This window comes from Halichoerus grypus, chromosome 1, assembly GCF_964656455.1.
Source record: "Halichoerus grypus chromosome 1, mHalGry1.hap1.1, whole genome shotgun sequence".
In the NCBI taxonomy this organism is placed as follows: Eukaryota; Metazoa; Chordata; class Mammalia; order Carnivora; family Phocidae; genus Halichoerus; species Halichoerus grypus.
Window position 1 is genome coordinate 67,865,068 of NC_135712.1, and position 23,981 is coordinate 67,889,048.

General features: G+C 37.4%; 1 protein-coding gene and 1 long non-coding RNA gene across 2 annotated transcripts in view; one reads left to right on the forward strand and one right to left on the reverse strand.

Moving 5' to 3' along the window:
* Window positions 1–3,795: 3,795 nt before the first annotated feature.
* On the forward strand, window positions 3,796–10,316 carry LOC144379842 (uncharacterized). The gene is made up of 2 exons (XR_013443310.1): window positions 3,796–3,878; window positions 9,888–10,316. It is a non-coding gene; the product is annotated as an uncharacterized LOC144379842 (long non-coding RNA).
* A 7,789-nt stretch (window positions 10,317–18,105) lies between these two features.
* CCDC14 (coiled-coil domain containing 14) overlaps window positions 18,106–23,981 on the reverse strand; it is a 42,795-nt gene continuing 36,919 nt past the window's right edge. Inside the window, exon 13 of the mRNA XM_036120198.2 lies at window positions 18,106–19,191. Coding sequence (XP_035976091.2) covers window positions 18,255–19,191 — 937 coding nt within the window. The 3' untranslated portion in view covers window positions 18,106–18,254. The remainder of the gene's footprint in view (window positions 19,192–23,981) is intronic.

Here is a 23,981-nt window from a genome sequence, read left to right on the forward strand (position 1 = left end):
CACACTGGGCGTGGAGCCTGCTTAAGAGTCTCTCTCTCCTTCTCCCTCTGCCCCACCTCATGGCCACACTGGCGCACTCTCTCTCTCAAAACAAAACAAAACAAAACAAAACAATAACAAAAAACAATGGTGGCTGAATTTCTATGATGTCCTGGCTTTGTTTCTCTCACATTTATCTGGCTCTTCCTTTTCCTTCCACTTTAATTTTCTCTATTATATCAATTTTTTTCCACTTTTCTATTGTGGCAAAACATACATAACATAAAATGTACCATTTTAACCATTTTTCAGTGTACAATTTAGTAGTATTTAGTACATTCATAGTGTTGTATAACCATTGCCACTATTTCCAGACCTTTTTCATCATCCCAGATAGAAACTCTATATATGTTAAGAGGCAGCCCCCCCCATACCCCATCCCCCTCTGTCCCTGATAACCTCCATTCTACTTTCTGGTTCTATCAATTTGCATATTCTAGGTACTTCATATAGTTGGAATCATACAATATTTGTCTTTCTGTGTGTGTGTTTCATTTAACATAATATTTTCAAGGGCCATCCATGTTGTACCATGCAGTAAAACTTCATTGCTTTTAATGGCTGAATAATACTCCATTGTATGTATATACCACATACCACATTTTACCTATTCATTCATCTATTGGTGGACACTTGGGTTGATTCTACCTTTTGGCTATTGTGAACAATGCCATTATGTATATTGGCATACAAGTATCTGTTTGAGTCCCTTTTTCAACTCTATTGGGTTTATATCTAGCAATGGAATTGCTGGGTCATTTGGTAAAGTCTATTATTACCATACCATAAACTTTTGGAGGAAACACCAAACTGCTTCCATAATGTTTGCACCATTTACATTCTCACCAGCAATGCACAAGGGTTTCAACTTCTCCACATCTTCACGAATATTTTTAAGATTTCTTCTTTGACCCATGTGTTATATAGAATATGTTGTTTAATCTCCAAGTATTTTAGGATTTTCCAGTTATCTTTCTGTTATTGGTTTCTAGTTTAACTCCACTGTGGTGTGAGATCAGATGTGTGATTTCTATTCTTTTAAATTTGTTAAGGTGTGTATTATGGTCCAGAATATGGTCTTTCGGTGAATGTTCCATGTGAGCTTGAGAAGGATGTATATTCTGCTGTTGTTAAAGTAGTCTATAGATGTCAAATTAATGTCCAGTTGATTGATGGTGTTGTTGAATTCAACTGTGTCCTTGCTGAATTTCTGCCTGTTGATTTGTCCATTTCTGATAGAGCAGTGATGAAGGCTCCTACTGTAGTAGTGGATTCATCTATTTCTCCCTACAGTTCTATCAGTTTTTGCCTCATGTATTTTGTTGCTCTGTTGTTAGGAGCATACATGTTAAGGATTATTATGTCTTCTTAGAGAATTGACTCCTTCATCATTATGTAATGCTCCTTTATCCCTGATGACGTTCTTTGCTCTGAAGTCTGTTCTTTCTGAAATTAACATAACTACTGCTGCTCTTTAAATTAGTGTTAGCATAGTATACCTTTCTCCCACCATTTATTTTGAATTTCTATGTATCTTTATACTTAAAGTATGCTTGTTGTAGGCAACATAGAGTTGGGTCTTGTTTTTTTATCTACTGTGAAAATCTCTGTGTTTTAATTTGGCACATTTAGACCACTGATATTCAAAATAATTGTTGATATAGTTGAATTAATAGCTACTATATTTGCTACTGTTTTCTACTTGTTCCCCTTGTCCTTTGATCTTCACTGTGAGGATGAAGTTGAGCTACTGGAGCTCAAAAGTGTGGGCCCCTCTCTTCTCTGTGTCTGGGTTCCTCTGAAGGTTTTAACTCTCAGATTCGTCCATACTGAGCTTCCATCAATTTGTCAATTACAGTTTGGTTTGTCATATGCTGTCACTGTTAGTGCTTTTGCTTCTGGGTTTCTGCTCTGGTAAATTGTGATTCTCTGTATCCATTCGTCTATCTCCAATACTGGAAACAGCAGTTTGCCCTGTGAAATCACTTCTCTCACAGACCTAAGAAGAATTGTTGATTTTTGTTTGTTCAGCTCTTTATTTGTTATGATTTCCAAACTGCTTACATGACAGACCAGAAGCAAAAAGTTTCTCATCAGGATTATTAACTTTCTGGGTTTTTTTAATTTTATAATGACCATCTTAGTGGGTATGAAGTATATTCCATTATGGTTTTGATTTGCATTTCCCTGATGACTACTGATGTTGAGCATCTTTTCAGGTGCTTATTGATCATTTGCATATCTTCTTTGGAGAAATGTCTTTGAATTCTTTTGCCCATTTTTCATTCAGATTGTTGGGGGGGTTGTCTTTGAATTGTGGGGGTTCTTTATATATTCTGGATATTAATCCTCCATCAAATATATGATTTGCAAATATTTTCTCCCATTCTATGGGTTGCCTTTTCATTCTGATTGTATCCTTTGATCACAAGTTTTAAATTTTGATGAGGTCCACTCTGTTTTTCTTTTGTTGCCTGTGCTATTTATGTCATTGTTAAACTACTGCAAAATCCAAGGTCATAAAGATTTTCTCTTATATATTCTTCTAAAAAATTTATAGTTTTATCTCTGATATTTAGATCTTTAATCCATGCTGAGTTAATTTTTTATATTGTGTAAGGTAAGAGTCCAACTTCATTCTTTCACATAGGGATATCTAGTTTTTCCAGCACCAATTGTTGAAAGACTGTTTTTCTCATCAAATGGTCTTGGCACCCTTGTCAAAAATCAATTGACCAAATATGCAAGGGTTTATTTCTACTATCTATTCTATTCCATTGGTTTATATGTCTGTTCTTATGCCAGTATCATGCTGTTTTGATTACTGTAGCTTTGTATTAAGTTTTAAAATCATGATGTGTGAGACTTCCAAATTTGTTCATCTTTTTTTTTTTTTTTTGAGATTGTTTTGACTATTAAGGGGTTCATTGAGATTTCATGTAAATTTTAGGATTTTTTCTTTTTCTTTTCTACAAAAACCAACATTAGGATTTTGATAGGGATTACATAGATTGCTTTGGTAGTAATGTTATCTTAACAATACTGTCTTGCAACCCATGAACATGGGATGTCTTCCTATTTATTTAGGTCTTCTTTAATTTCTTTCAGCAATGTTTTGTAGTTTACAGTGTACCAGTCTCACCTTCTTGGTTAAATTTATTCCTAAGTATTTTATTCTTTTTGGTGCTATCAAAACTGGAAGTGTTTTCTTAATTTCCTTTTCAGATTATTCATTGCTAACGTATAGAAATACAGATGATTTTTGTTTGTTGATTTTGTATCCTGCCCTGTTATGTCAATTTTATTCCACTTCTAAAAAGTTCTTCTTAGAAAGAGTCCTGTCCTGAAAGGGAAACCTGGCTGGTCATTTTCAAGAGTTAATGAGAACTAAACTGCACCAGTCCTAAACTCTGGTTAGTGACAAGATAAAAAGGGTTTACTCAAAGTTCTAGGAAATATATCACTTAGTCTGAAAAATGCTGTGGCCCAAACATACAAACCTAGCATATATACCTGGTTTGTCAAGATGAAATAAATCTGCTCCAGAGAGAAACATGTTTTTAGTTCCCTTAAATGTCCTGAAATAATGCAAGTTAGTTCCATTGTCCCAAAGCAAGAAACTAGTTGTAGAATATATTCTTTTCCTTGGTGGAGCAGGGGTGTCTGTTTATCTATACTGCCTTCCCAGGAAGTTTAATCTGCAAGCCCTGGCCTCCATCTGTCTGTGCACATCCTCTGCACTTCCTTCCTATCTCTGGATCCCTTCCCTGGCCTGGCCCCCTTCTCTGCTGGGCCCTTGTTAGGAAAACCAAAGGAGAACGAAAGAGAAAGAAGAGAAGGTAAAATGTCACAATTTATTAATCTCTCACAAGTATAGAATAATAAATAACTCACTTTAGTTTCTGAATTTATTAAATTTCTGAATTTATTAAATCCACAGCATTAGTGGATTCAGGCTAAAGACTTGCTGGTTTTCAAGTTTTCAAGTCTGGCTGCATGCTGGATTCACCTGTGGAGCTTTTTAAAAGCTTTTTATGTTTAAAAAACATAAATATTAAAATATTAAAAATATTTATGTCTGGATATCCTCCTTCAGAAATTGATTCAGTTGATCTAGGGTGCAGCCTGGGGAATTTTTTTTTTCATTTCCCATAATTCTGATGTGAGACCAGAGTTGAGAACTATGTAAAGCTTAGGTAAAATCCATAACAGAAAGAACAATTTAGAAATCAACCAGCTGTGCTTCTATTTGCTTTTCAGTCCTTAAGACTAATTATTTGTTTAAAGACCAGTGCCTTCACCAGAGGAATTAACAAATGAAAATACAGAATACTGAACTCCAGAAAGTGTTTGTGGACTTGTTCCTGTAGTAAATATCTATAAATTGATTTTCTATACAGTTGACCCTTGAACAACAAGGGTTTCAACTGTGTGGGTCCACTTATATGTGGATTTTTTTACAGTGCAATATTGTAAATGCATTTTCTCTTCTTCCTTAATAACATTTTCTTTCCCCTAGCTTACTTTATTGTAATAATACAGTATATAATATATCTAACATACAAAATATGTGTTGATCAACTGTTTATGTTATTGGTAAGGCTTCCAGTCAACAGTAGGCTATTAGCAGTTAAGTTTTGGGGGAATCAAAAGTTCTATGTGGATTTTCAACTGTGTAGGGGGCTGGTGCCCCTAACAGCCCCCCACCCCCGCATTGTTCAAGGGTCAACTACACTTTATTTTTATTTGTTTTTTAAAAGTTTTTATTTATTTGTTTGTTTGTTTATTTTAGAGAGAGAGCAGGCATGCATGCAAGATGGGGGAGGGTCATGTGGGGAGGAGGAAGGAAAGGATCCCAAGCAGACTCTGCACTGAGCACATGCTCCATGCAGTGCTCAATCTCAGGACCCTGAGATCATGACCCTGAAATCATGACCTGAGCTGAAACCAAGAGTCGGAGGCTCAACTGACTTGAGCCACCCAGGTGCCTCAATGGTCAACTGTACTTTAAATCCTATTATTTCATGCATTATCATTATGTAATTTAAAAAGTCTTTGGGGGGGGATACTTGAATACAAAGCCAATAATTAAAATATAACTCCTAATTCCAGAAAAATGTTTAAACTAATTTTTTAACCATAAAAGTCACAATTCTAATTGCTAGGAAAATAAAGGAAAGAACAGTACAGTAGGTAGAAAGCAAAGGGTAGCCATCATCTTGCTCACAGCCACGCACTGCAATCCCCTGAGTATCCTCTACAGAGAATTTCTTGGGTATCTTTCAGGAAAGGGCTGTTTCATTAGATCACTTCTTATAATAATAACAACTCTAAAATTTAGTCCAAGATGTTATGGTTAGTATGTCAGAAACAAATTTAATCCAAATCAATGATTTCAAGCTGCGGAACCCCCAGAATTCCAAAAGGTGATCGGAGTGGATGGAATGGGGACTTGGGCCAGGCCCCCAAGCACCCACCCACTCCTTGTCCAGAGCAGCTCTGCTTTTCTTGATTTTATGTGCTAAGCTTTCATGTATGACTTTGTAGAACACTTAAATCCTCTGTTTTATATAGTCAGAAAGAGTAACAACAGTTTAAATAAAGACAAATATGGACTTGAGTGATCACATTCTATTATTTCACATTCTATCATTCTCCCTCATATTCTACAGCTAAACCTACAGGTTCTCTATTTTCTCCCCTTCCCCACCAAACACAATGTAAAGGTTTATCTTAGAAACCACAGAGGGAAGTGCTATAAAAACCCAGCACAGCAAAGACCACATTTAAGGACAAAATGAGCACATGAAAATCATGGCTGAGAAATCCATCTATTGTTTAAAGCTAATTTGGGGGCATTTTATATGTAAGTCCCTTGATTTATAAATTCTGTAAACTCAATTTTCTGCATTATGAGAATCTACCAGATGATATCATCTATTAAAATTTCTTTAAGGGAAATGGAGGTGAGAGGGTAAGTTGTACATTTCTACCTCAAATTCTTTGTGTGGAGGGAATATGGTATAGTAGTTAGATCTGAGTTAGCCCCTTGGTTTGCATTGAAGCTTGTCATTAACTAGTTGTGTGACCTTGGACAAGTAACTTAAATTCTTCTGGGCCTTAATTTCCTAACTGTTAAAAAAGGTAAAATAAATCCTGTCTGCTCTATAGGGTTGAATGAGAAGATACACTGCAAAGCAATACTAGCAGAGTGCTTGATACATAATAATTGTTCCACAGATGGTAACTATTGCTCTAAGGAGTATCAATTAGTTATTCAGTCCTGCCATGCCAAATTCAATACTCTGGCCTCTGGGGGGCTGGAATTTTTTCCATTATTTTTGAATATACAAAGTGAGTGAATGGGTACATTTACTGTATTACTTACCTGTGGAAAAATTTTTAAAGGTTTTCATTGCAAAAACAAATCAACCAAACTCTATCATAACAACAAAATGGTATTTCTAAGAGGGGGAAAAAAACAACAGAAGAAATCTTTTTTGGGGAAATTTTTGCTCTGGATTACCCCAGCATGTTTTATAATGGTCTCCAACAGGTCCATGTACCCACTGGAAAAACTGGTTAATTAAGTCAAGAGCCCTCACATAAATAGAAACCTGACAGTAGGTTAAGTAAAACAGCAACGTTCCAGATTCCTCTTCTTTGTTGGTCTTCCAAGGCTCATCTGGTCCCTCTCCCTACCACCAGCAAGACCATACCTAAACAGTCTTAAGGGTATATCCACTTTTCTTTCCTGATAATCTCAGAAGCAGATTTCAATTCAGTTTGGAGTTCCAGTGACTGGACATTCTGCCTGGAAAGTATTTTCTTTCTTTTTTTTTTTTTTAAGATTTTATTTATTTATTTGATAGAGACAGATAGCAAGAGCAGGAACACAAGCAGTGGGAGTGGGAGAGGGAGAGCAGGCTTCCCGCTGAGGAGGGAGCCCGATGAGGGTCCCGATCCCAGGACTCTGGGATCATGATCTGAGCCGAGGGCAGACGCTTAATGGCTGAGCCACCCAGGAGCCCGGGAAGTATTTTCTTATGTCTCTGTAATCATTAATGCTGCTAATAAAATCCACTCAAATTTTGACAGTGACAACAATTCTAAATACTTAAAAGATTTAACAAGATAGACTCAGGATCTATAATGAAGAAAATTGTGTGTGGGGGGGAACTATTAAAACACACAAAACAGGATTTGAATAAAATTAAAGTTACAGGTGTATAGTTAGGGAATAGGAAAATCATTGATATGGGAAGAGGAGGTGGAGAGGGAGGATGTTGATGAAAAAAATAGCAAGCATGATATGATCCTATATATATAAATTTACTTGTGTATGTATATTGCATGCATAAAGAATACTTGAAAGGATAAGATGTCAGTCTCAAGATGATGGGATTTTCAGTGGGATTTACTTTCTTTTTAAATTTATATAAAGATCGAATTTTTACAATAAGCATTTTTTTAAAGATTTTATTTATTTATTTGAGAGAAAGAGAGAGAGAGCATGAGTGCAGGGAGGGGCAGAGGGAGAGGGAGAAGCCGACTCCCCGTTGATTGGGGAGCACTGACATAGGGCTCAATCCCAGGACTGTGAGATCATGACCTGAGCTGAAGTCAGCTGCTTAACTGACTGAGCCATCCAGGTGCCCTTCATTTGATTTTTTGTATGATCAGAAAAAATAAAGGTATTTTCACTGTTGAAAAAAAAAGTGATTTACCATAGTAGCAAAAGCTATAAGATACCTGCGAATAAATCCCACAAAATTTTAACAAGCTCTTTATGGGACAAGTAAATGGAGCATAATACAATATTAATGGATTGAAGGTCTCGATATAATAAAGATGGCAATTCTTCAAATTAACCTATAAATTCAAAGCAATTCCCATAAAATCTCAAGAGGATTTTTCACAGAACTTGACAAACTGATCTCTGAATTGACACAGAAGAGTAAATGGCCCAGAATAGCCAAGACAATTTAGAAGATGAAAAAGGAGAAAGGATCACCCTATCAGATATCAAGATGTTGTAAATCTGCAATAATTAGAAGTGTCGTATTGCACAGAGGCAGATAATGCATAAGTGAAACAGACTTGAGAGAATAGGAAAAGACGCACAAATATTGCAGAACTTGGTGAGAGACAGGTGACATTACACATCAGTGCGAAGGACAAGAGGGCAAACAAACATAGGTTGCTGGCCTCCTTCCAGAATTCACCTTAGAAATGCTACAGAAGTGATGGTGGGTTAATGAACAAGAGAATTCAGGAAAATAGGAAGTGGTTTTGTTCCCGTATGTATTTGGGAAATGGTAGCTTAGAATAAAAGAAGGCCAGGCAGAGGACAGGTTGTGGAAGAACAATTTTATTGTATTTTCTTCCGTCCTCCACACTGTTCTGGGTGAGTCACCACTCACCTCAACACCTCTGTGTTGGGCAGAAGTAATGCCAGCACAGTGCTACTGGATATAAGAATAATATTACAGCAGAGCTGGAACCTGGCTGGTGGAGAGTGGCTAACAACAGGCGCAGGTCAATGTTTTGACTCCTGAGCCGTTCTTACTCCTATCCCAATCCTAAGGGAGGAAACTCGTGAAAAAGGGCAGAGCTGAGGGAGGAGATACAGGAAAAGCTAATTCATGTGGGTAGCTAAATAGGGAGTGATCAAATTTAGACTGAAATAACAGAAGTCATCAGTCTAAGGAATATTTCCTGTCCCTATGACCACCACACCACGACATCATACACGTTGTATAAACTCATCAAGAGAGGTCTTAGGTTAGAGTATGGATTTCAGTCTCTTTTCCCAGGTATGCATTACTAGGTAGCTAGGTCTAGGTAGCTAGGTTTCCCAGGGTAATATGAAATTATAAGGGGAAAGAATGATACAAACAAGGTACACATGCTTAATGGTCCATGCTAAAGGGAACAGAATCAATAGATCAAACAAAGATTTAAAATATACATAATATATTGAACAAGACAAGGGAGAGTATTAGAAATATGAAGCAGGAGCAAAGCAATTATAAAGAACAAACTGTTCCTCTAATATAACAACTGAAATTCAGTAAATGAATTTATCAGCAAAAAAGATATAGGTGAAAATCAAATTAGCGAGATGAAAGACCAGATCAGGAAACTGCTCATAAAAGTTAAGAATAGACAAAGAGATGGCAAAAATAAAAGTTAAGAGACGTGAAGGTTTGAAGTAAAAACTTAGTAGAGATCACAGAAAGAGAGAGGAAAACAAATTACAAGGAAATACTGGAAGAAATATTAACTGAGAATTTTCCAGGATTAGAAAAAGGTGTAAGATTATTGATTTAAAGAGCTCATAGAGGGGCGCCTGGGTGGCTCAGTCAAGCGTCTGCCTTCGGCTCAGGTCATGATCCCAGGAATGGAGCCCCACATTGGGCTCCCTGCTCAGCGGAAAGCCTGCTTCTCTCCCACTCCCCCTACTTGTGTTCCCTTTCTTGCTGTCTCTCTGTCAAATAAATAAAATCTTAAAAAAAAAAAAAAGAGCTCATAGAGCACTAACTGGAGACATTAAAAAACATACAGACATAAATACAACACTGTCATATTCATTACAGTGAAACTGAAGATCAAATTCAGAGAAAATTCTAAAGGCCTCCAGAGAGAAAAAATTATATCAACTTCAATGCAGTAAGGATCTGCTCTATGATAGGCTTCTTGATAGCCACACTGGGAGCCAGAAGACAACAGTGTAGTGTAATATGCAAAGTGCTGAAGGAAAATAAATTTGAACCTAGGATTTTATACCAAAACTATGTTTTAAATTTGTTGATTTTTCCCTTCATTTCTTTTTTTTTTTTCCCCAGGGCCCTGGGACCATGACCCGAGCTGAAGGCTGATGCTCAATGACTGAGCTACCCAGGCACCCCTTTCCCTTCATTTCTGAGATGGCTTAATTTTTGCCTTTCATTTCTTTCCTAAGCTCTACTAGCTCCTGCTTCATATCCTGTTGACTCATGTTGTCCCTGAGCTCTTGCTTCTCTGCTCAATGCTCTTGATTTGAGTAAACAGCTGTTTATAATTCAGTTTTAAAAATTCACAGCCAAGGGAGCCTGGGTGGCTCAGTCAGTTAAGTGTCTGCCTTTAGGTAAGGTCATGATTGAGCCCCATATCAGGTTTCCTGCTCAGGGGGGAGTCTGCTTCTCTGCCCCTCCCCTGGCTTGTGTGCATTCTCTTTCTCTCCCACTCACTCTCTTTCTCTCTCAAATAAACAAATAAAATCTTTTTAAAAAATTCTCATTTAGTCACAACTTTTATTTACTCTCTGGCAACATTTTTCTGATAAGTGTTTTTAATTTACTAATTAAAGTAAACTAAATTAATTTAGTTTCATTTTCCTATTTTTCATATTTTCCCCCTCAAAATATTTTAGTATAGATCCTCTGCTGGTCCTTCTTGATGACTTAGGTTTTGAAGCACATAAGGAAGTTTCCCTGGATTGGCTATCTGCAGAATGCTTGTGTGTAAGAAGGGTTGGAATTGTCCTTAATACTCAGAGTTCTGGGCAGTGATTTGTTTAGTGTTTCTTCTCCACATGGTAATAGGCATCTGTGTGTTTTCCCCCAATGTAAAGCCTATGGATCGTCTTCCCATGTCATAAACTAAGGATTTAAAACTTCTCTCATTGGGTGAGCTGTTCATCATTGAGAAGTGTGCTTTGCTAGCTCCTTCTGCATCTGGAGTCATAGCATCTACCCTGTATTCCCTCTCACCTGCACCCTGCTTGACCACTACCGCTTTGGGCAGTCCTAATCTGTGGCTTGTTTTAGAGCTGTCTCCTACTTTCCCCCACAAATGGAGTTCGTACTCCTCTTGTTCATTTTGATTTCTGCAAAAGAAGGGAAAAGGGCAACTTTACACTACTATCTTCACATTGAAATCCAATGGAAACTATTGTTGAAATGGTGAAATATTGTTTAAAAGGGTGAAATTAAAATATTCAAGGCCTCGGAAAGGCACCACACAAAGATACTCTTTGAAAGTGACATCATCCAGGAGAAAAATAAATAGGGAGGACACCTAAGATATGAGTATTAAAGGAAGAAAGAAATAACAGCAATGCAAAGCTAACATTCTGTATGACGCCAACATGGTTTGAGTGTCTATGAGCTACATGCCTAGTTCCTTTGGTATTGGAAGCCCTCTCCTTGGAAAAGAGCATTTTGAGCTGGAGAGAATTTGAGATCATATCTCCTCATTTGGCAGTTTCTGGGGCCTTAGGTCCCTCAGAGGCACACTTTGTCTTATTTACCTTTAAATGCTCAGTGTGTAGCACACAGTAGAGATATGGTAAATTATAAATGAATGAAGGTCACATAGAATATGAAGACAGTCACTTGATCATCTGTCTCATGATCCAGAGCTCTTGCTCTTCTAATGCACTGATATTAAAATAAACCTATCCACAGACTTAAATATCACTGCCTAAGTGTCTTATATTCATCAATGATCTATCATGACTTTTCTCAAACTTTGGCCAAATATATACAACTACAATTTAAATTCTCATACTCTTTCTGGGTAACTTGGGGGTTGAAGGAGTTGCTTTATGTGTTAGTCATCCATTATTACAGAAATCTGATCAGATGGATTTTTAATCCAATTGGGATGGGGGGAGGGGAGAGGTGATGACAGAGGGCTCAGTTCTCTGGTGAAAAAAATGATCATTAGCTTTGTGATGGGGGGAGAATGGAGGGGTACATATAGGTCACTGCTCTAAATAGTGAAGACCTACTTATTCAAATATTTCTTTATTGACTTGCTCTAGTTTGTGTCTCATCTTCTACCAATCTCCCTGTCCTAAGACAGCAAGTCTGATGGTATTGACCTAAAAAAAAAAAAAAAAGATTAATTTTCTCGCCATCCATTGAGGCTCTGGATTTGAAAACTTATTTTTCCTTTACTCCTTTCTTCTCGCCAAACCACAAACAAACTACTACCCTCCAAGAGGGTCTATTCTGCTTGTTTTGGAGCTGCTGACTTTGAAAATATTTGATTCTGGTATCCTACCCCATTCTGGGCCTAGAGCTCACAGCCAAGTGCAGAATAATCTGGAAATGATGGTGGGGTAAAAATATGTACCTTGGCTGTGTGCTTCCTACTGAGCAGTGGACATTTCTTGTTACAGATTTCCCTCCTGGATAGTTTGTGATACCTCCACATGTCTCCTTGAAGTGCCCATGGAGAAACGAACACTTTTACCCTCTAGGCTGAGCAGATGGTAGTGCTGGGGTCCTGGAAATGTCAGAACTCACTGTGAATGCCAGTGTCGATAGGAGAAAAACTCACGTAACTTTCTCCATCTACTTTAAACACAGCTTTTTTTTTTTTCCTAAAGATTTTATTTGAGTGACAGAAAGCATGCATGAGAGAGCAAGCGAGCTTGAGGGGGGTAAGGGAGAGCAGAGGGAGAGGGAGAAGCAAGGTCCCTGCTAAGCAGGACTTTGGGATCATGTCCTGAGCTGAAGGCAGACGCTTAACTGACTGAGCCACCCAGGCGTCCCTAAACATAAGTTTAAATAATGACTTCTGATGGAATTGGCCAAGTGACAGGTAGGAGGATTGTTTTACTAATATTATGCCACATGCTACACAGAGATTTTAAAAACACTGTGTGCCTTTCATAAAGCAAAAGTAAAACCTTAAGTATCTAGTACAGTATATATACATGTGCATGGATCAATTATATATAGTGATCATTATCATCTATTTAGTGTTATAATTCACAAGGCAGTTTTTACTTATCTTATTTAATCCTCTTAATAAATTCCAGGCGGAAATTCCTTATTAGACCATGTTAGTAGAGAAACAAAGGCATACAGCTAGATCCTGGTGGCAGATTAGGGGCCTCAGGGGCTCAAGTGGTCATGAGTTAGCGGCTATCAGGGAGACAAAATAGTGAAGAAAGTAGACTGAAAAATCAGAGTATCTTGTTCAAAGAGTTAGTTGTGTGGCTTTGAGCAAATGTCTTTAATATTTTTTTGGTTTCAATTTTCATATTTCTAGAAATGAGACTGGACTAGAGAATCATAAGATCTCTTTTACCTATAAAAGGCCTGTAAAAAATAAAGCAAAAATTATCCACAATCTTTTTTATACCAGGAGTATTTCAAACTTCTAAGTTGATGTTCAAAAATTAGTCCTGAAAAAAACACCCCCCCAAAAAAACAAAAATTAGTCCTGAGATAGAATTAATAGAGACACCAGTAATATCAGAGCTTTTTTTTGAATCATAGGTGGCAAACAATGACCTCTCTTCTATAAATCTTCTCTAGAGTTGGCAAGGCCATTCCCTTGATAGGGAAAACGACCTGTCTACTTCATATAAAGCTCTAAATACCCTGAGTAGAACCTTCACAGTTGACTAATTGAAAGATGTCTAGTCAAAATGCTAGAATACAATATTAAATAGGATGTCAAATCATGGGGTGACCAAAGAACTTTTAGTCAAATCCTCACCTTTTGTAACTGTAAAACAAGGTTCATACAGAAAAACAGTAGCAAAACCTGAACCTAGGTCTCCTGGTTTCCAGTCTGCCTCTTTTCACCATTCTTCACGGCCTCTAGCCGACCTGGCTTCACTGGTGAGTTTGTGGTAAGTGTGAACTCTCCCTCTGGGGCAGCTGAGACCACTTGTTTGGTCAGAACCTGAGCTTTGAAGAACGGCTCACTTCTGGCTGGACAGGAAGGACCTGGGCCCCCCTGAGCTGTCCTAACATGATGCCACTCAACACCAAGAATGACAATGTGAATACTATCTAGAAAGGAACTATAGCCCTAATATGATCTGTAATAGAATTCAATGGCTAAAACTTTAACAAGATCATAGTAAGTGGTGATCTAACTGCATTCTTCTTGATAACATCACATCTGGAGTTCCTCTACTCATTGCTGGATTTAAGTTTTAAGACACTGACAAACTGGAGGACATCAAGCGAGGGAAAGCAGGATGGTGAGGGCTCTTTCAGCGTTGTAAGTCACCGATTATACAGTGCCCTCGTTTTCAAAGTGCTTTGCCTACAACAATCCCTCCCACAAATTGGTAAGGTAGGCTGGTAGGATAAATTTTCCCTGCAGTGGTGACAGAGTTTAATAAATGCTTCACCCTATCTCCCCCCCTAAATATTAAAAAATCTATGACTTCTCCACAGCACAAGTAGTGTGTGGATATTTGCTAAACAAGCGGATTTTGCTTCAGAAGTTAACAATGGGAATAAAGAAGAAAAAATACAGGGAAGCTAATGCCAGCTTAGATGTGTGTAATAAAGCTACAAACTGTTGCATGAACTTACCAACACCAAGAGAAAATCAAGTGAAGCCGAGATGACCATTTGCCAGGGACTTAGCACAGTCCAACAATTGTTACTAACTGCCTACTATATGACAGGCACCAAGTGCCATGAGAGGTGTCAAGGATGAACAAATGCTGGTCCCTGCCCTTAAGAAGGATACAGGGTAGGAGAGGTTGCCATGCAAACAGACACATGCGTCAACAGAGGCATATACACGGTACAGTAGTAGTATCATGGGTCTGAAAAATGAGGAAGAATTGGTCAGGAGGAGCAAAAGGGTGGTCCAGGCAAAAGGAATACATATGGTGCACTTGGGATCCTACCAGTAGCAGGTACCACTGTAGAATGGATTCCTTCTTTGGGTATAAATGTGAGATAGATAACTTTTATTAAAGTCCCTTCAAAAACTCAACTTAAGCCCTTCGGAAGTCCCTAACATCTTACCATCTCTGGTAATTCTCAGGGAGGTCCTATTCAGGCCAACTGCTTTAAAAAAAAGTGTCCAGTTCTCTACAAGCGGTATACTAAAACTAAAATATAAGGTGAATTTAAGCAATTCTGAGCAGAAGGAAACCGAGAGTTAACAGATCTAAAACATGATTAAGGGAGAGTTAGCTCACAAATCAAATCTAGCTTTATCTGGTAGCATGCTTAAATTCTTGATTCCTAAACATAATTTTTGAGAAGGGGCTTCTTAATCTAATAATGGAAACTTAAGCCAATTCTGTCATCTTTGTCCCCTTCCCGTTTTTTCTTCACAGTACTTACCGCTCATGTTCCTTTGTTTCCCCCTTTAATGTAAGCTCGAGGGCAGAGAAGATCGTATTTATTGTTGTATTTTCAGAGCCCAGAATAGTACCTGGTAAATATTAGAGCTTTCATTTATTCATTGAACGAAGGAATCTTTAGCTGAAGAGATTGCCCCACAATGTGAGGAGTAAATACTTGGTAAGTTGTGACTAGGCCGCATGTCCTTTTATCTAACTGGGCATTGCAGTTCTGTCCTTTCCATGTGGTTGAGGCAGCCTTTATAAATTTTAAGGCACTTGACATAAATGCCATTAGTAAAAAGAAAAGATTTTCACAAGATTTACTCAGCTCCAAGGGGGAATAAAGGAAGAATGTGTACAAAGTACTTCTTGGGCTTCTTTAGCCCTTAGGATCTCCACACTTGGTCATAGAACCAGATTCTTTCATCTTCAGTGGTATTCACAAATACCAAATCCATTGTGACGTCTGCACATTACCTCCACAAATCCAAGACAGGACAGAACAGTGACAAAATGCTTGAGGACAATTCTCTCCCATTCTACACCCAGTATCTATCAAGGAGACACTGAGTTCCGCCTGTCAGAGGCTGGGGGATACTCTGCTAATCAGCTTTTCACACTCTGGGACATCTGAAAAGGCTTTGTGCGGGGGCTGGGATTTGGAGGCAGACCGACCCTTCTGAGACTATGAAGAGGCAGTTACACTGACTTCTTGTGTGAAGATCTAAAGAGGACTACTGAGAATGGGCATGCTTTCTCTCCTTTTTATCCCACTCTCCATTATCAGTACTGTTATCAAGACTTAACTTGGAACTTGACCAAGAACTTTTTCATTTGAGACACTGCTCAGTGTGACTCAAACTGACCAAATTGGAGACTTTGGAGTCATCTTTGATTTTTCTCTTTCATTTTCTATTGTCACCAAGCCTACTGAAAGTTTTTCAATTCGTCTCTCCTTTTTCACCTTTATTGCCAAAGGCTTGTCAATTTGTCTGGACTACTGCCACAGCTTTCTAGGTGGCTTCCAGCCTCCCCCCACCTCTACTTTTTTTTTTTTTTTCTAAGGTTTTATTTATTTATTTGACAGAGAGATAGAGCCAGAGAGCACGGCAGAGGGAGAGGGAGAAGCAGGCTCCCCACTTGAGCAGGGAGCCCGATGCGGGGCTCGATCCCAGGACTCTGGGATCATGACCCGAGCCGAAGGCAGACGCCCAACCATCTGAGCCACCCAGGCGCCCCTCCCCCCACCTCTACTTTTTATGTACGATCATTCTATGCAATTCTGAGAGCAGCCAGTTTTATCTGGTGGTCCTCAGTTAAAAACAAACAAACAAAAAACCCACCACCACCAAATATACCCAAACACCCAAGACTTCATGGTTAATGGTTATTCCTCAGCCTGGAGCTCAAGACATTCTGATCTGACTCTAACTCTTCTAATTGTGCTATCATCATTTGCTGTTACCTTTATCATCTACAGTTGACCCTTGAACACAGGTTTGAACTGTACAGGTCACTTTATACATGGATTTTTTTTCCCGATAAATACAGCACTGTGAATGTATTTTTCTCTTCCTTGTGATTTTCTTTGCATTTTTTCCCAGCTTATTCTAAGAATACAGTATATTAATACATATAACATACAAAATATGTTAATCAACTGTTTATGTTATCGGTAAGGCTTCTGGCTAACAGTAGGCTATTAGTAGTTAAGTTTTTGAGGAGTCAAAAGTTATATGCCGATTTTTGATTGCATAGGGGGTGTTGGTGTCCCTAAGCCTTGTGTTGTTCAAGAGTCAATGGTAGTAATCTTGATCCCTCTATGTTAGTCAGGTTGGTGTACCTATCATCCTCTTAATATACTATTCAACCCCCATGTTTTGATGATACTTTCTTTATGGGGCAAACATTATGAGGATATTCACAGGATTATTCAAATCCTACACATTGTTAAACATCAATATGAAGTTCCTTCTCTTCTAGGTCTTCCTGTACCATTTGCTGCTTCCTTTTAGTTTAAACTTCTATGAAGCTGTCTATCCTATCTTTTTTGCTAGAATCATATTCCATCTTGAAATTTAATCAAATAATTTCATGTTTCTATGCCATGTTTGTCTTATATTAAATAAATAGTAAGCTCCTGGTAAGGTTTCTCAAGGATTTTCCAGTCTCATTTGTTTTTCAATCACATTGTTAACCCTTAATTAAGTGAATCAACCCATAAGCATTTAATAATTTTCTTTGCATGAGAGAATGCTTATCCTATTTTAAGGGCAAAATACAATGCTCTTCTTGTATTATCATATAATAATCTTAAGAATTTCTGCATATGAATAACAACTGAATATTTGGGAGTAGACAGATGACACAGTTTTCATCCTTGCTGTATTTTATATTTCTGAACTGTACTTTGTAACTTATGTTATTGAAGAGTTGTGGCCTGTTACCTCCAAATACACCAATGAATTAATTTATGAATACTGGAAGAAACATTAAAAATATTAATGGACAGTTCTATGAAAAAAACCTACTAAAAATTCATTTAGTATTTTTAGACTTAAGAAATCCCTATCTATAAAATCTGGACATGTCAAAGAGATTATATCTGGGTCCTTCAGAAGTTGTAGCACCAATACTTAAAAACCAGTAGGAGGAGGTCCTGGTGCCGGCAGAACATTTTAATGCTAAGGCCTGCCCAAGCACTGTGCATAAAGACAGCGGCCGGTGACCAGGAGGTACTGTGACAGCACAACACTCAGGCTTCTAATAGCTCGAATGTGCTTACACGGACAGAGGTGATACTGAGTAGTTAAGAAGTGCTAGTACAGAGAAGCAGAGATTAACTTTGTTCACATTACTTATAAAATAGAGAACGTCCTCAGCTAAAGGGCCGAAAAGGAATTAGTGCAGAAAGGCAGAATTATAACCAGTGCAAGATTTACAAACTCCTTTATGTTCAAATATAATAAGGACAATAATAAATTTATTATTCATACACTTATCATACATAATTGGTATAAAACATCATTTCTCTAAAGAAATTTAAAATATACATTCAGTGTAGCCAAGGTCTATTCTTAAAAGAAGCACTCAGTCCCTTATTCTTCTGAGTTCATTTCTCCAGAAGACCCATCTTTAAGGACTTCTGGAGCCTGGCAATATTAGCGTCCAGTGCTGCAAGGCCGTTCCGGAAGTCCTGCTCGTCACGAGAAGTGAACGTTGAAAAAGAAGAGATGCTCCAGTCCGACGTCAAGTCAGAAGTTAAAAAGCTACCGTCGGAGACCGCGCTACTCCTCCCTCGAATGCCGCTGCCCTGGCGGGTGGCGGGGCCAGGGCCCGCAGCCGGCTCCGGCGGCTCCTCGGCCGCAGCAGGGATCTTACTGATGGCTTCCTTTATCTTCCTGAGGAGCTGCTTGTCTTCCCTATCAGCTGGTCTGGGAAGTTTCTCAGGTGCATCTTCGGCTTCCTTTTTGGAAGAGGAACAAACTCCAGGTTCACACGATTTATTTGCCTTTTCAGAGACCAGTCCGCTGTTGCCGGCCAGCTGTGGCGAAGCCGCAGTGATCTGTGGCTGGGGGGATACTCTCTTAGATAGTGGTGACTTCTTTTTAGAAGTGCTTCTAGCAAATGGAATGTAAACTGTGTTATCCAAATTACACTCATTGTCTATTAGAGTTGTAATTTCGCTCTCCTCAACAGAAACCTGTTTTGAAAGCGTAGAAATCATCCCAGGGCCTGATGCTTCCTCTGTGCTCCTTGTGTGACTATGTTGAGGGCCTCTGGAGGGCAGGACATCTTCATAAGGTCTATCTGGCTCCATGCGCTCCTCATTGTTAACTGCAGCAAGTGTCTCAGAATGTGTAAAAGTGTGATCTGTTTCTAACTTATTTAGATAGCTCATTATGGAAGTATGAGCAGGGATTGGGTCATGTTGAGGTTGTTTCTCATAAATGTTCAGAAGTGATTTGGTAAGATTATTCCCAGACTTGCAGCGAGCACTGTCCATACTAAGATCTGAGAGAAGCCTTGCCATACTGCTCTGTAAAGTTCTGTTAAGAAAGAATTTAGTACACTAATTATTCTTTTTTACCTGTTTCTTTCATTTATTTACTTATACCTCATCTTCAAAAGAAAGGATCTGAGGCAAGCACCTGGTTCATAACATGGAAAAAAGCAACTAAAAGCACAAAATCACAGAATGCGTCTGGAACGAGTAAATTACAATAACAAATGATTAAAAGATCTTGGTCTATATCAAATCTAATATAATGATATTTAAAAATACAGGCTTAGGAATTTTTTTCACTTAAGGTATGAAATGCTTTATTCTTGAGCAACATTGCAAAATGGTGTGGATGAATGAAGTTATTTCTCTCCATTCAAAATATATATGCAAAGGGCACTGGAACAATACTGGGAAAAAAGGATAGTTGGAGATAATTATCTGGGATAATTAGGTATAAGCAACAGCTAGGTACCAGAAATGTGTTATAAGAAAAACCACTTGGGGTTTAAAGTCAGACAGAAATGGAATCAAATCCTATCACTAGCTGTGATCTTGGGCAAGTCATTCAACCTTTCTGAATCTCAAGTTCCTTCATTGCAAAATGAAGACATCTACTGTGGAATTACAATGAACATTAAATAAGATAAAACAATAAAATATGAGGGTAAAGTGCTTAGCACTGCTTCAGGCTATATGGGTGTTCATTTGATGGCAGCTTTTATTAGTAGTCCTATTAAAGCCATTTTATACCAAGCTTTTGGTCTTTTTGAATTGAATCATATATAGGTAATTACATATAAATAAGAAAAGAAATACATCAATTTTTAAAAAGATGCAGAGGACATCAACAGGTAATTTTAAAAGATTACAACTAGCCTACTTTTTAAAAGTTCAACTTCTAAATGGAGAAGTTCAAATTTTTTAAATGTGATTTTTTTTTTTTTTTTTTTGCCTATCAAATTAACATGGTAAAATAAGACTGATACCCACTGTTAGAGAAGCTTGAAGAGGCAGGTACTACTAGTGGGAGTGTGCACTGGTATAACTGTTCCAGAGAGCAAACTGGCAATACGTCAGAAGTCTTAAATATTTGTATATCCCACATTTTTGGACCCACTAATTTGCACTCTAGGAATTTATCCTACATATATACATCAAGAGGCTGTATCCAAAGATATACTTACAAAGATATAATTTATAATAGAAAATAGATGGATTGAGTATCTTTATCTTCAAATACAGTAGAATGATTGAATTATGCTATAATTGCACCATAGCCATTTATAGTTGTGTTGTAAGGAATATTTATTGATGGAGAAATGTTCATTATATAAGGTTAAACTTAAAAGAGCAGTCCATAAGTAACATGGATACAATACTATTTTTGTAAAAATAGTCACACACATCCAAACAAAATACTAAAAGGAAATCTCTATACTAAACAGCAGTGATTAGATCTCTGATATAGAATGAGTGTTTTTTTTCCTACAAAAGGAAAAACAAATTTTTTTCCAACCTGGCTTACCCTGTCATCTTTTTTTTTTATTTTTTAAGATTTTATTTATTGCGAGGGAGAGAATGGAGAGAAAGAGAGAGAGAGCACATGAGAGGGGGGAGGGTCAGAGGGAGAAGCAGACTCCCCACTAAGCAGGGAGCCCGATGCGGGACTCGATCCCGGGACTCCAGGATCATGACCTGAGCTGAAGGCAGTTGCTTAACCAACTGAGCCACCCAGGCGCCCTTACCCTGTCATTTTAAACACATTCTGAGTTCTGATTGCTCTTCAAATGGCAATGGCTCCTACCACTTTTTCTCATACCTCTCTCAAGAAGCTAATGAACTATTACTAAAAGACAAAAAATATGTTATATGAACATATCTTTTAAAAATGCTGTAATGAATAATCACCCACTAATTAATTCGATCAGACTACATACTAGAATTTTAATTTTGTTTTTAGAAAAGGAATACTTATGTTGAGGTTTCTTTCCAGACTTAAATAAAAATGTTATCTTTGCTGTGAACAAAATCAGTGACAAAGAAAGAAGGGACATGACATTAATAAGTTTAATCTCTGGAAATTAATGGTAATCACTAAGCTTCTGATTTAAACAAGAAACGTGACTGACCATTGTCTCTGAAACTAAAAGAAAAATCTCTGTAAGTAAAGAAATGACAGTATGTCAAAATTTTAAAGGAAGCAATACAAACACCTGAATAGCTACAAAGTAGATATATTTCTGTTTCTATATGTGGGATACACCTAAACACACTGATTTTTAATGCTTAGAAAACTGACACATCTTTATAATAGACATTCAAGGTTCTTTCTCAGCTACTTATAAAAATATACTAATTTAAATAAGTATCAGCACTCTTAAGAGTGTTCTTAGAAGCTATGAGACTATTTACCACTTGTTCACTGAAAATATATTAATTTTCCCTCACATTTTAATGGTTTTATAACATGTGTTGTAGTAAAATTTTGAAAAAGTGATAGGATGTATTTCAAAATTATTGAAGGCTGGAGAATGGAAAGATGGTTTAGGGTATTTGTTTAGAACTGGTTTAGGGTATTTGTTTAGAACTCATACGTGTACCTTCTAGTCCCATTATCCCTCTCCAACAATCTGAGAAAGGCACTCAGAAATTTTGTGAAATCTTTAAGAGATTATTTACAACACATACAAAAACCATACATCTATCTTACCGAGGTGTATGACTATAGGGAAGAAGGATGGGCTAGTTGAACATGAAGCTTTAGCTGTACTGTCAGATATTGCTGCTTTACTCTCTGTCGAAAGTAAAATTAAAGTGGCCACAGTAGCCCAGCTATCGTATTGGAGATGTTCCTAATTAACTAAATCGCACAGGGTATCACCAAACATACTATCAATCACCAATGTGGGTGAATTTAGCTCAAATACGAACTTTTTATTTTGTTTTGACAAAAAAAAAACTGCCATCCGTGGGAATACTTAGATTTTGAAGTTGTTACTGAATCTTCAGAAAACGCAGGGGTAGCACTGAGCCCTGTAAGTCAATGCTAAGCTTGCCCACTGTGTTTCTATAATCATTTAAAGAGGCCAGTTAATCTAATGAGTGAGTTAGCAGTCATGATGCAGGATTTATCCCCAGCATAAAAAGCAAAGGTCCTTGACAACAATGGAAAACACATGATAGGAAAATCTCGAGAGTCTTAAGAAAAGGAGAGCAAAACATTTTCACCTAATATTTTAGACACAGTCTTTTCTAAAAGCAGATAATATACAAGAAGTAATGACCTTTTTCATTTCCTATGCTTCTATGTTAGGGTGAATGTTAAGAAAAGGCTCTAGTTGCAAGTGAATCCTTTTCATTCCTTTAAAAAAAACACTAGATGGATAAAGAAGATGTGGTGTATATAGATATACACACACACACACACACACACACACACACACACACACAATGGAATACTACTCAGCCATCAAAAAAATGAAATCTTGCCATTCACAACAATGTGGATAGAACTAGAGGGTATTATGCTAAGCGAAATAGGTCAATCAGAGAAAGACAATTATCATATGATCTCACTCATATGTGGAATTTAAGAAACAAAACAGAGGATCATAGGGAGTAGAAGAAAAAGTGAAACAAGACAAAATCAGAGAGGGAGACAAACCAAAAGAGACCCTTAATCATAGGAAACAAATTGAGGGTTGCTGGAGGGGAGGGGGGTGGAGGGATGGGGTAACTGGGTGATGGACATTAAGGAGGGCATGTGATATAATGAGTGCTGGGTGTTATATAAAACTGATGAATCACTGACCTCTACCTCGGAAACTAATAATACATTATATGTTAATTAATGAATTTAAATAAAAAATTTTTTAAAAAGAAACAAAAAAGCCATTAAAAAAAAACACGAGAAAAGTCAGACTGTGTTATTTTGAAAGAATGAGCAGGTACAAAGGTATCTCCTACAAAGGTAGAAGAATCTCTCCAAAAACATGTCTTCTTCTGTCAGAGAGCAGCTGTGCTTTCCAAACCAGAAAGGAAGGCTCAAGAGGAAGTCTAAAATCTTGGCTCAGGTACCAGCCTGGGCACAACGAGCTATGAAAGTCAGGCAAGTCCCTTCATTTCCGTGTGCTTCCATTTATGCTAATTTCTATAATAATTATACTATTACTTACTATGAAAATTGCCCTTACATTTTTATTAATTTTCTTCACAAATGCACCACACATGTTAAAAGAGTATTTAGTCGAGTTCATTCTTAAAAAAGGATGTATCTTCCTATATCCATCATCAAAGTGCCAGAATAAGCTTTTAACTCGATGACATGGATATTCAGCAACTAATATGATTATATATTTTTGTATTTCACACGTGTATATTTGGGACATGATATACAATAAATGTTTGTTGAATACATGAATAAGCAAATGAATCCATCCATTCATCCCTCCGTCTCTCAGATTAAAAAAAAAAAATACTAAGGTTCACTTAGACTAAATTAGACATGGAGTTGTTACCAGGAATAAACTATTTTAGCTAAGGATATGTCATGTGCAAGAGTGAGAGAAAACCTGCCTAGGGATTAAGAGACATGAGTTCCAGTCCCAGCTCTGTTATTAACTTTCTCTTAATATTTAACTTACATGGTCCTAGTCTCCCCATCTATGAAAATGCAGATATTAAAATCTTTCCATCATAGATGGGGACAAACAAAATAATAGATATGGGATGGAGAAGAGTTTGAGAAAAAAATCAAAGTACATTATAAATAAAAGATAACATTAGCTTCTGATTTCATGCTCATAAAGGAGCTAGATTTAGTAGTATGAAGTA